The sequence below is a fragment of the Rhinatrema bivittatum genome, chromosome 4 (genome assembly GCF_901001135.1).
Source record: "Rhinatrema bivittatum chromosome 4, aRhiBiv1.1, whole genome shotgun sequence".
NCBI classification, from domain to species: domain Eukaryota; kingdom Metazoa; phylum Chordata; class Amphibia; order Gymnophiona; family Rhinatrematidae; genus Rhinatrema; species Rhinatrema bivittatum.
In genome coordinates this window covers 106,353,513-106,366,806 of record NC_042618.1, presented here as the reverse complement: position 1 = coordinate 106,366,806, position 13,294 = coordinate 106,353,513, and the positions used below count along the sequence as shown (strand labels likewise).

At 47.2% G+C, this 13,294-nt stretch overlaps 1 protein-coding gene across 1 annotated transcript in view; it reads right to left on the bottom strand.

Annotated features, from left to right (window-relative positions):
* ITPKA (inositol-trisphosphate 3-kinase A) overlaps window positions 1-10,454 on the bottom strand; it is a 125,540-nt gene extending 115,086 nt beyond the window's left edge. The window contains 1 exon segment of the mRNA XM_029598619.1: window positions 9,683-10,454. Within this exon segment, the coding sequence (XP_029454479.1) occupies window positions 9,683-10,228 (546 nt within the window). The 5' untranslated portion in view covers window positions 10,229-10,454.
* Between the last annotated feature and the right edge of the window lie 2,840 nt (window positions 10,455-13,294).

Here is a 13,294-nt window from a genome sequence, read left to right as displayed (position 1 = left end):
GGTCTCTGCCCCCCTCTCTCCCTTTTGTTTTAAAATCTGGAAAAGAAACTGGTAAGGCTTTCAGTGCTTCCCTAATTCTTCTTTTGGCTGCATGTGTCTTCTCCATGTCCGCATTGCCTACCCCATGGAGGCTGGTATGCCACACAACATAATTGTTAATATAAGTGTGCCTTGGGCTGGAAAAGATTGGGAAACACTGATCTAGGAGCATTTCACTGCTGTTCAGCGCTATGGTCTGGAAAACTCCTGGGACAGACATTCAACAACAACATACCCATATACCCAGAGGGAGGCCAAAGAAATACCCAAATAGCTAAATGAATTCTTTGCCTCTGTTGTTACTGAGGAGGATGTTTGGGGTTATACTCACACCGGAAACTTTTGATGGCGATGACTCTGAGCAACCAAACAAAATCACTGTGAAACTGGAGGATGTAATAAATCAGCCTGACAGATTAAAGAGAATCATATCACTGAGACTGGATGGTGTTCACCCCTGAAGGAACTCAACATGAAGTTGTAGATCTGATTCTGGTGATCTGCAACCTGTCATTTAAAACAGCCGCAGTATCTGAAGACTGGAAGGTGGCCAATGTGATGCCAATTTTTAAAAAGGGCTTCAAGGGTGATCCAGGAAACTGTATACCACTGAGCCAGCCAAAACGGTCAAAGCTATTCCTATAAACAAAATTATTGCCACACAGACAGAAATGGTTTAATGGGGGAGAGCTAACAAGGTTTTTGCAAAGGGAAGTCTTGCCTTACTAATTTACTATGTTTTTTGAAGGTGTAAATAAGATTGCAGATAAAGGTGAGTCGGTTGATATAGTGTATTTGGATTTTCAGAAGGCATCTGACAGAGTCACTCATGAGAGACTCCTCAGGAAACTGGGAGGTCATGGGCTTGGAGGCAGTGTCCTACTGTGGATTGGTAACTGAATAAAAGACAGGAAAGAGAGTAGGACTAAATGGTCAGTTTTCCAAATACAGAATGGTCATTAGTGGAATGCTCCAGGGATCTGCACTGGAATCTGTGCTATTTAGCATATTCATAAATGTTCTGGAGAAAGGAACAAATGAGGTGACCCAATATGTAGATGACAAAAAAATTGTTTTGAGTCGTTAAAACAGCAGCAGATTGTGAGGACTTGCAGAAGGGCCTTTGAGACCAGCAGACTGGGCTTCTAACTGGCAGATGCTATTTAATGCGGACAAGTGCAAAGTAATGCACATAAGGAAAAACAATCCCAACTACAGGTACACGATGCTGGGTTCTGTGTTAGGTGTCACCTCCCAGGAAAAGGACCTTGCAATCCTGTGGATAATACCTTGAAATCTTTGGCTCAGTGTGTGGCAGCAGCAGTCAAAAATAAAACATTGGGAATTATCTGAAAAGGAACAGAGAACAAAGCTGAGAACATCATAATGCTTTTGCATAGATCCAATGGTATGGCCGCACCTTGAGTACTGTGTGCAGTTCTGGTCACCCCATCTCAAAAAAAAAAAAAAATAGCAGACAGAGAAAAGTTTCAGAGATGGGTGACAAAAATGATAAAGGGAATGAAAAAGTTCCCTTATTAATTATCATTTATGTATGAACATTTGATATTCCATCTTTTCCCCAAAGTTGGTCTCAAGGCAGATTACAATACATTTAAATGAAAAGAGACATTAGTGCAGCTTATAGCCAAATCAGAATTTGCAGTTAACGTAGCACTGGGATCTACCACAGGAAAACTCATTTGTGAATAGTTTCAAGATCCAGTTGTGTCCCTGTTGTAGATGTGGGCTGAAGATGTCTCTCTTAGGGGAAGGCCTGGCTGAAAAGCCATCCCTTAGCTTTTTTTTTTTTAACTGAGCATAAGGTAGCATGGCTCCAGGCACAAGGTCAGAAGTGCTTTGTTCCAAATTTTTGGTGCGTAGCAGCTGAAAGCATGGAGGCTTGCGGCAGGACAATCTGGCAGCAGTCAGCGGAGGAAAGGAATGAAGAGCCATTTCAGTGGACCTGAATTCCCTTGAGGGGGAGAGAGTTTGAGAGAGGCATTGAAGGGCCTGTTTATTCAAGCATTTGAAGACAAAGCAGAGAGTTTACAATTTTATCCTACCTTCTACTGGGAGCCAGTGAAGCTGATGTAAAATTGGTTTGATATGAACAGTCACTTTTACGCTTACCAAAATGTGTGATTGTAGCAACTGGAGGCGCATCGAACTGTAATGCTGTTGTATAGGGAATTGCAGCAATCAGTTTAGCTGGTGATTAACACATGGATTACAGTAGCAAAACTGAGTTTAACAAAGAAATTATGTAGTTGGCTAAACAGATTAGGACTCTTTGCTTGGAGAAGAGATGACAGAGGGGATATGATTGAGATTTATAAAATCATGAGTAGGGTGGAATGGGTAAATAGAGAATGGTTATTTTAGATACTTCACTTAGATGCAGCTCCAGCACTACTCTCTACAGCAATGGCGGTGGGTGGAAGTGAAATAGAACCAAAATGTTACAGAGAGCCAAGAGTAACAGATAACTATGAGAAAAAAAAAGTGTGAAAGCTTGCTGGGCAGACTGGATGGGCCGTTTGGTCTTCTGCCGTCATTTCTATGTTTCTATGTTACCCTTTCAAACAATCGGGCCGATACACAGGTCGATCCAGTAAAGTTCAGTTGAAGATTTCTCATCTGTAACGAGCTCGCTGCGCACAATTCGGACGCGTAAGGCAAACCAGCGATACAGTCTCCAATTTTGCGCATCCGTAGTGCTTCTTAAAACAGACGCGTAACCCTTCCCGCACCCGGCATGTAAATGAACGAATTAGCTGTATAATGAAGGAATTAGCTATTCCCCTCCGATACCGTAACGCGCGCTCAGGTTCTCTCATTAGTAACGCACTGTTTTGCCGCGGCCGTAACGAGTTAGTTTACCGCCTCCCCCTAGTAGGAGTTAGGACTGTGAGTCTAGTAATAAATCCATCGACACCGCTTAAGATACTCAAAAACAATAAAACACAATTTAAAAAAAAGCGATACAGAGATGATCGAGAAAATGTAATGCTGTGGGACACATAAAACCTGTCAGAAGAAAAAATAAAAATTTTTAAATACCTGTCGGAGGGCCGCGTGGGTCCAGGCGGCGGGAGCCGGGTGGTCGCGTGTTAAATCTAGGCCGCGGGCGGGTGGGCGCCTGTTCCGGGCGGCGGCGGCAGCGGCGGCGGGGGGGCACGAGTTAGTTCGAGACGGCCGGCGGGCGGTCGCGTGTTAAATCTAGGCCGGGTCCGCACAGGCGCGCATTCACTGCCGGTGGGGGCTGCCTCTCCCGGCAGCCCCCACCGGCAGTGAATGCGCGCCTGTGCGACCCCTGCGATTGGGCGCTCAAGGCGTGACGTCACGGCATGTGACTGCCTTGAGCGCCGAATCGCAGGGGTCGCACAGGCGCGCATTCATTCACTGCCGGTGGGGGCTGCCGGGAGAAGCAGCCCCCACCGGCAGTGAATGAATTCATTCATCCAGGCGGAGGAGCCGGCTGCTTTCGCCACCGGCTCCTCCGCCTGGATGAATGAATGCGCGCCTGTGCGACCCCTGCGATTCGGCGCTCAAGGCGTGACGTCACGGCATGTGACTGCCTTGAGCGCCGAATCGCAGGGGTCGCACAGGCGCGCATTCATTCACTGCCGGTGGGGGCTGCCTCTCCCGGCAGCCCCCACCGGCAGTGAATGCGCACCTGTGCGGACCCGGCCTAGATTTAACACGCGACCACCCGCCGGCCGTCTTGAACTAACGCGTGTCCCCCCGCCGCCGCTGCCGCCGCCCGGAACAAGCGCCCACCCGCCCGCAGCCTAGATTTAACACGCGACCACCCGGCTCCTGCCGCCGCCGGCCGCCTGGACCCACGCGGCCGTCTGAAACTAACACGCGTCCACCCCCCCGCCACCCGGAACAGGCGCCCACCCGCCCGCGGCCTAGATTTAACACGCGACCACCGGCCCCCCGGATCCCGCCGGCCGCCTGGACCCACGCGGCCCTCCGACAGGTATTTAAAAATTTTGATTTTTACACTTCCTGGTACCTGTCATTTCAAATGTCATTTGAAATGACAGGTACCAGCGCACCCTGGTTACTGTATAGGCGCTGTATTAAGCGCCTATACAGTAAAATGGGTTACGCGGCCATAACCCTTCCCTACCGCTTTAAAGCCGCGGCATGCATTTGCATGCGATTAGAGGAGAGTATCGGGGAGTTAGTGAAGAGAACTGTGCGTGCGGGGAGGAAGGGTGCGCCTGACACTACCGCACTGTTTCTACCGCGGCCTTACTGGATCGACCTGACAGTAAGGACACGTAAGAAAAAGTGCGGCAGTGCCGGGCGCCCGCTCATTTGACACGCGCACATTCTGGTTCACAAGCCGCTCGATTCAGTATTCAAATTAGATGCAAATCCAAGCGGCAGTAAACGAGCGTCCAAAGCGCGTCAATGAAGCGGTAGGCGTTCGCAGTCCATTTTACTGTATAGAGCGGTATACAGCACCTATACAGTATTCAGGATGCGCTGGTACCTGTCATTTGAAATGTCATTTGAAATGTCATTCCACCAGGTAGGTGGATGGTTCTTTTCTACATGATAGGAGGCCCCGCTGCCTTGAGCGCCTTTCATGGATGTCCAAGGTCGTGGCTTCCGTTCATGGGCCTTCCCGCCTGTATCCGGGCGTCCATGATCGTAGGCCGGACGTCCAAAGTCGGGGCTTCCGTTCATGGACCTTCCCGCCTGTATCTGGGCGCCCATGATCGTAGGCCGGACATCCAAAGTCGGGGTTTCCATTCATGGACGTCCATAGAGGCATCCATGTCCGGAGCCTCAGAGACGCCCAGAGATGGATGGTACACTTGAACCCAAACAGAATACATACCTCCTCTGGTCTTGCTGCTGGGTTCTCTGGTTGGCTGAGTTCTACAATCTGCCGAGCATTTCAAGCATTTCTCATTCGAGCATTTCTCATTCTGCTTCTCAACCGAATGAAAAATAGTGCCAGAGCCATGTTGTCCATGGCGCTGTCCGGTACGAAGCTGACTGAACATCACACTAACGCCAGGGTCAGGATAGGCGATAAATATGTAGGTTAAAGACGTGGTAAATAAACGGGTTAAAAAGGCAATAATTTGGGCGCACGTTACTGTATCGGAGGGAATAGCTAATCTGATCATTAACATCTCATATACATGCGGCGGGCGGAAAGGGATACGCGTCTTTTTCTGCAAGCGATAAGGACGGGTAAAAGCCGATACTGAATCGCGGGTCCGCCTTACGCGCTCAAAACGCACGTCCAAAGCGGGTTAAAAAACGGGCAATCGCGGCTGCGCTTTACTGTATCGGCCCAAATGCTAGGACTAGGAGACACTCCATGAAACTAGCAACCAGCAGATTTAAACACAAATCACAGGAAGTATTTTTTTCACTTAGTACACAATCAAGAAATGGAATCTGTTGCCAGAGGACGTGGTCAAGGCAACTAACATTGTGGGGTTCAAAAGAGGATTGGACAAGATCCTGAAGGAAAAGTCCATAAACAGTTATTAGCCAGGTAGACTTGGGAAAGCCAGCGCTTATCCCTGGCAGTGAGATACAAGAAATAGGTCAACTATTGGGGATCTGACAGGTACTTGTGACCCACAGTGGCCACTGCTGGAGACAGGATGCTGCCTGGGCTTGACAGATCTTGGTCTGACCCAGCATGGCACTTATGTTCTTAATAGCGCTTTTCAAATATTTCAAATGCATTAAAAATACAGGAGATGCAGTTCATTTTATCTTCCTACACCAGTTAACTCTCTGTTTCACACATTTTCTAGGTCTACAGTACTTTCCTCTTGCTGTTTATTCTAGAAGGACAAATCTATGAGTGCCAGCCTTTGGCATGTGAGAATTCAAATACCATCTCCGTCACATTGTAATTCTCTGCCTGTGGCAATGATTTCCACAGCACTAGATTCTAATGTCACAGAACTATGACTTTTGATAAGGAGAGAAACTTACCAGCAAGGGCAAATGCATTCCAAGAGTAAGTCATGCACTCATCTGCCATGGTTTTGATTAGTATACTTAGTAATAACAGGAAGGTAAAAGTATTGCTGGAATTATATCTGCATGGTTTCTTTGTTCCAGGAGAGTTCTAATGTACAGATATCAATTTTACATAAAGCAGGAGGTACTTCTGCTTTGAAACTATTAAGGGATTGCACACTGTCCTCACCTATTATGATCCTCTAACATGCCCTAACATCACTTTAGGAGACAGCTTAGTCTTCACACCCATTTAGTCTTTGCTTTTTTAGCATTGCTAATTCATGCTGGAGGAGGCTTGTTGAGATGTGACCATCTGTCCACTAAGAATATGAATCAAGACCACCAACTCATTTTACAGAAACAGCCAGGAAGCTGCGAAAAGGTACATCCACTGCATGCGAGGGATGGTTTAAAATCAGAGCGTGCACGGCGATGGGCAGTGGTGCTCATCCTTTGTCACTCAATAAGCCCAGTCCATGAGCCACATTCTAAAGTTATCTGAACAATTAAGTAGGCATTTTGCTTTGTTTTGTGCTGTCTTTTAAATCCTGTGGCTCCCGAATCTCAAACTTATTAGCAGCAATTTATAGCAACTGACAGACCTGTGTTTAGCAAAAGAATCTCGGCATTCAGAAAAACCTACATCAGAGTCATTCAGAAATCGTTGAGGTTTCTGCAAGTCATTCACTTGAAAAATCATTCCATCCTGAAAGAATGCCACTTCCTAGCAATAACATTAATCTTTGTTCAGAATCAAGAAGAACACACAAAGCTTTCAATTACATACAAAATCAGGCATAGACTGACAGCAGAAGAATGCTGACCACCCCTCTTCACAAAGGGAGGCACAGTGATCAACGGAGTGATGGATTCCAAAGTCTGAGGGAATGACGTATTGCCTGACTATGCCCTTCTGAGGGATCAATCTTTTTCTGCCATAAAATAAAAGCATAAGTTTGCATCTACAATATGAAAAACTGTCCTGAGATATAGGGGGAAAACCTGATGACATCGCTACACTGACTATTGCCCGCTGCGTGAATTACTCATGCTTCCTCATGGAAATCTTCATTCTTTTTTTTTCTTTTTTTTTTGTTAATCCAGTAGTTACTCCTTTTGCTTTCTATCAGTTCAGTCAGAGCCAGTGTTGGGATCCTGCCACCAACATCATGGGGATATTTTCACCTATTTTAACAGACCCACCTTCCCACTGTTCCTAGTCTGGTCATTGAAGCGATAGCCCTGAGGCCAGGGGAGCCATGCGACAGGGAACCCTGTATCATGAGCTCTAAATCCCGCCACCAGGCGTCAACCTTAAAAACAACCATGACTCACACCCCTGCCGGGGGCTGCGAACACTGCCTCTGCAGCATCCCCAGCCGGGCCCGCAGCCAACCCGTAGTGCAAAACACGATCTGAAAATCAAAACCAGGAGCACAGCAGTGCCCAGCGCTACCACCGAGCCAGCCCAGCAAGCTTCATTCTATTGCTTATCGTCTCTGAATCAGCTACAAGTCTAGCTGCAAAAGCAAAGTTTTGTGAAAACATTAGAGAAAGTCCAGGATGGCATTTTGTTAGATAAAGATTTCGTTCTCACCAATTGTAAGAAATGCAAGATGTTTTTACAAACTCACAAGTAGCAAACCACTTCTCAGAAGAAGCTGTTATCATTCAACTGTGCCTGTTGGAAAGCTTTCCTGCCACTTACTCCATGACAGCTGACTGACCAGTCCAATCCCGAAGCAGGACTTAAAAGTTCTAATATCAAAGAAATTAATTTATGTATTGCCTTTTGGAAGTTTAATTCATGACTGTTCAAATGGAAGATTTTTATATGATGCCTAGGGAGCATCTATACACGACAAACATGTGAGCCTTGTAATCATCACACTGAAAACCTTTATTTGAACGACTCTTAAATAAATGTAAGTCAGTCTATAGAAGTAATGTATTTTTAGAATAGTGCTGCTTTGCGGGTGGAATACAGTGATGTAACAGCCCATCTGACCAATGAGCATCACAAAATCAATAGCGCCAGCGAGTTGTTTTCTCGGCAGTTGACATTAAAAAGGGCCTCCTGCATTTACAGTCAAATCAAAACAGTAGCACTATCTTTTTAAACACAATGCCTTGCGTCCAACACGTGGCAGTCATAGGAAATCTTATTGTGCTTAGGAAACAAAACTTAAAACCCAGTACCCTAAAGTAATCCGCTTTGAAGTGGCTGAAAGGCAAAATTAAAAAAAACCCCACTGAGAATTAGCAGGCCCGAGGGTGCTAATAATGTCAATGGCACGTCATTTAGTATCAGCTGGGCACTGTGCCTCTCCAATGACATCAGAGCTGGCTACACATGCCACTTTGATCACTCATAGCTTACGTGTGTCATTTTTGGTATAGGCAGCAGTTCTGTGGGTGTTCAAGCAGCACCAATATTGAGAGGGACAAGCCTCTCTCCTTTCTATATGATCCTTGCTCTCCGATCGCCCCTCTTACTTACCACAGCTGATCAGAGCCAACAAGAGGAGGAACACTCATGGAGTTGATGTCTATGCATAGACAATGCTTGTACACTGTACAGCACTAGAAGCCACTGGAGTCAATCTGATCACTTCTCACTAGCGCTTAACCTATATCTACTGCTATCAGGAGCAGCAGAACAGCAGAGAACCATTTCCACTGCTTGCAACAACGAAATTTTCTGCTGCAAATTAACTAAACCATGACTAAATACCAACAAATGTTACATTTGTAGGTGCTTTGTAATTAAATGCAGTGGCATGACAGGGAAAGTGCACTCAACAATTTCACAAGTAGGCCAAATGACATTTGTAAGGGGGATGTAAATTAGAGGGTTACTCGCATCCCCTGCAGTGCCAGAAAATTACGATGACACAGCTCTGGGAAACGTCGGGTGGCGTGTTCACAGGAGAAACAGTTAAAACAGGCACCAAGAAAGAAAACTTTCAGTTTGAAGGAAGTTTGGGCACACCATTACAGTCAGAACCTGATGGCTTGCAGGATCAACAGACCCCTTCCATACCTCATGTTATAACAAACTATCAGGTATCAGGTGCAAACCCTCATTGTCTGTTACTGTACACAGATTTCAACCGAAGGAACTGTTTGCCTCTCTCATAAACTTGCATGAATATATTTTTTTAAAGAAGGACCATATCAAATACTTACTTACATCTGGTATAGACTATTCTTGTTGCTTCCTGACAGGAAGGAGTTCCATATCTTACACATGCATCTAACACGCCTGAATTAGAGAAAGCACTCTGTTCGCTTATGAGCAGGGAGTGCCATTAGCAAAGGGCAAACGGATAAATTACTAATTCTACATATTTCTGCAAAATGCTCCGATTTTCACACATTTCACTGCATAAATTCTAGTTTTTCTATATTCTGCTCCACCGCCTCCTTTTATATTCCTGATTTACTGTACGTTGGGTACTACACTGTACATGCATATCTGATCAGACAGTCTCTCCCTTCCAAGACTGAACAGCTAATGATTCCCCTCCTGCTCCAGCCCCCAACTTCTCTTCTAGGATTTACCCTGCACAGGCAACTAGTGGCCGCGCGAGGATGGCACTGAGATGCATGCCTGGAGCGCACTCACCAGGTTGCTCTCGTCGCTGTGCTCCAAGTCCACGTTGCCCTGGCTCCGACTTTCAGTGTCGCTCAGCAGATCGTCCTCGGAGTCCTCGAAGACGGAGGAAGAGCCGGTGGAGGACAGGGACGAGGTAGAGGCCGAGAGCTTCCTGCTGTCCAGCTGCAGGAGCCCGTCCGTGCCGGGGCACGGCGAGGGCAGGCGGGGCGGCGAGGGCCACGGCTCCTCCGAGGTGGTGATGGTCAGTCGCGGGATGACAGGGCGCTGCTGCTGCTGCTGTGACAGAGGCGCGCTGCCGTCGGGGGTCCCCGCCTCGGGCTCCGCGGAGAGGGGGCCCCCGTTACAGTGATTCCAGTTCCAGCTGCCGCTCCGCCTCTTCCTCCGGCGCAGCTCCCGCTCCCCGCCACTGCCCGCTCCCACCGCGGAGCAGCGAGCCTCGAAGAAGGAGCGCAACTCCCCGACACTCAGCCGCTTCCTGCCGCCGCCGCCGCTCGTCTCCCCCCGATTCCCTGCATGGTCCATCCCGGAGCTGCAGGGCCCCTCTGGGGGAATCATCCACTGTGGCGAGGCGCGGGGGTGTGCGGAGGAGAGAAGACGGGAGAGCCGCACATGGAGTGTCGGGGGGGACTTGCAGAGAGCCGGCCGGGCGCTGTGCAGGAGTGTGGCGTAACAGCCAAGCGGTGCCGCTGCTACTGGTGCTGGTGCAGCGGCTGTGACTTCCTCCTTTTCAGCAGGGCGAGCGTGTGGGAGGGAGCGGGGGAGGTGTACGCGGCTGCTCCCTGCCTCTTTCTTGTTGCTCTTTAAGAGCTCGGCGGAGCCCTGTAGTTGTGTGTAACCTCGGGGTGACCCCCTAGCCTTTGCGGGCACGGCCGCTGTCACACACACGTACGCTGCAGGTGTGGGAAAAGAAAGCATGACATGCTTTATGGTAAAAAAAAAAAAAAAAAAACTAAAATGAAAAACAAAACCTTCCTCTGAAAGGCAAAAAACACGCCAAAGTTTTATTTTTCAAAAAAAGCAGAGTTTAGGTGGCTTAGTGATCTCTGCAGGTGGTTCTGGTGATACTCTTCATGGACCAAAGAATTATCTGTTTTAAACAGAGCCATGCAAGGTGCTTAATTCGTAATACAAACATGTCCATTGGGGGGGGACGGACACGACTCGTGACGTTTTCAGTGTAGATACTTACAGGAGAAAAGCATTGGGTACTACGCCGATAAAAACGGATGAAAGGAAACCCATATTTATTTTGGCCGGCGATCGACCGTGCAGATACCATTATGAGATATATTGTGATGACCACAAAGATTATGGGGATTTCTCTCTTGCATATTTACCATATTTCCTACCATGTCATGTACCTGGAACCTTTATGAACTTTGTTAAATTGCTTCTTTTTTTTTACCACTACAGAGTGGAAGGTGGAGGCGGCTGCTGGACCCTATCCGATCCTTTTTTTTTTTTTTAACCACTACTAATGCTTAGTATTTGTGCAGCAAATAGACCTAGATGCATCATTTTGTTGGTGCAATTTATTAGTGGAAACCACTTATTGCTATTACCATGCAGGGCTGCTGCTAGGTTTTTTGCTGCCCTTACGAACAATTACTCTGCTGCCTCCCCTCCCCTCTACGATTCATTCAGTCTAAAGCCCAGCTCCCTCCTGCAATCCTTATTTTTAAAAACTGATACGCCCACACCCCCTCACCTCTGTCACATATACAGAACACAGAACCTCACCAAATACAGAATGAATAGATCAGAAAGTATAAACAGAAATGTGTTGAGAAGAACTGAACTGTAACCCATAAAAAAAACAGCCTCTACATGCAGAGCAGCAATGGAAAAACAGAAACATTACCATCCTTCATAAAACATTAAATAATAAAATCAAGAAATATAAAACATCAATCATAATAGTAAAAACATTTTTGTAAAAATATTTCAAACCAGTTAATAAATAAGAGTATCCAAAATTTCCCAAACACCAATAAAAATTTTCAAAACATCTGATGAATGAAAAATCCAATAATTAAAAACGTTTTATTCCCACCCCCCCCAAAAAAAATTAAATATTTCAAAAGAGCAGAAAAATCAGATTACATCCAATAATTAAAACTAATAAAAATTTTAAAATCTCCTGCTCTCCATTCCTGGTATCTTTTGATTTTCAGTCACCCTGAGATCATCGTGGATTGGGGGAGGTAGGGCTGTACAAATTTTATCTTCCCTCTCACAGTCATGAACAATAACTTATTCATTCTCTCACACATTCTCTCTCTCTCACATACACAGGCTCCTTTTCCCTCACAAATACGTTAAGTATGTGTGTGTGTGTGTGCTTGAGAGAGCCTATATGTGACACATAGGCTCTCACAGGCACACAAACATTCACAAACACACACAAGCACACAGGCTCTCATAGACACATATGTGCTCACATAGGGCCGGATTTTCAAAAGGTTATGCACGTAAATCCTCTGGATTTACGCGCTTAACCGGCCTTACGCACGTCAGGCCTATTTTAAAAAGGCCCGGCGACGCACGTAAAGCCCCGGGAAGCGTGTAAGTCCCGGGGCTTTACTAAAGGGGTGGTCCATGGGCGAGGCAGGGGTGGGTCTAGAGGCCTCCGACACAGTGGCCAAAAGCCAGGCGCAAAAGGTAAAATAAAAATTTTGGGGGGGTTAGAGTAGGGCTAGGTTGGGGAAGAGGTGGGAAGGTCAGGTTAGGGGGAAGGGAACGGGGGAAGGCAGCATGGCTCGGCACGCGCAAGATGCACAATTGTGCACTCCCTTGCGCGCGCCAACCCCTGATTTTACGCACCGTACGCTCACACACAACCTTTTAGAATGTACCCCATAGTCACCTAGGCTTTCACACAGACACACACACATAAGTTCTCGTACAGACACACACAAACACACACATAGGCTCTCACACACACATATTTGCTCACAGTCACAAAGGCTGTCACAGACACACACACATATGTGCTCACACAGACACACACAAACACATACATAGGTTCTCACACAGACATACACAAATGTTCTCACAGACACATATGCACATGCTCTCCCAGTCACAAACAGGCTCTCACTCACACACACATACAAACTCACACAAATACATACCTTGACTCCTATTGTCATTGGGCCATGGTGGGATGAGCTTCACCACGGCCCAATGGCCTTCCTGCTTGGGAGGAAGTGGAAGTTATGTGTGGGTACGTGCACACAAAAACACGGGCCTCACCTTCAGCTGCCAGCGGCCTCTCCTTCAGTCACCAGCAGGTTGACTGAAGGTCGCCAGTGGCCGGTGACTTCTTCTTCAGCCACCAGCAGCCTTTCTCTTTCCTCACTGCCGAGGTTAAGCCCTGCTGAGGGCGAGGAAGGAGAGAGGCCCCAGGCCACTGGCGGATTGAGTGCTGCCGGTGGCCCTGCGGCCTCTCCTGCTGCCGCCGGCCCACCACCCTCCCAGGTGTGCCGCCCTGTGCAAATGCATGGTGTGCACACCTAGTCTCGCCGGGCCTGTTAGCATGTCTGTCTATACACAAGTGTCAGGACCTCTCAGTGGATGGATTTGGCTGGAATTTAATAGGAGAGTCTTTTACAGGGATGG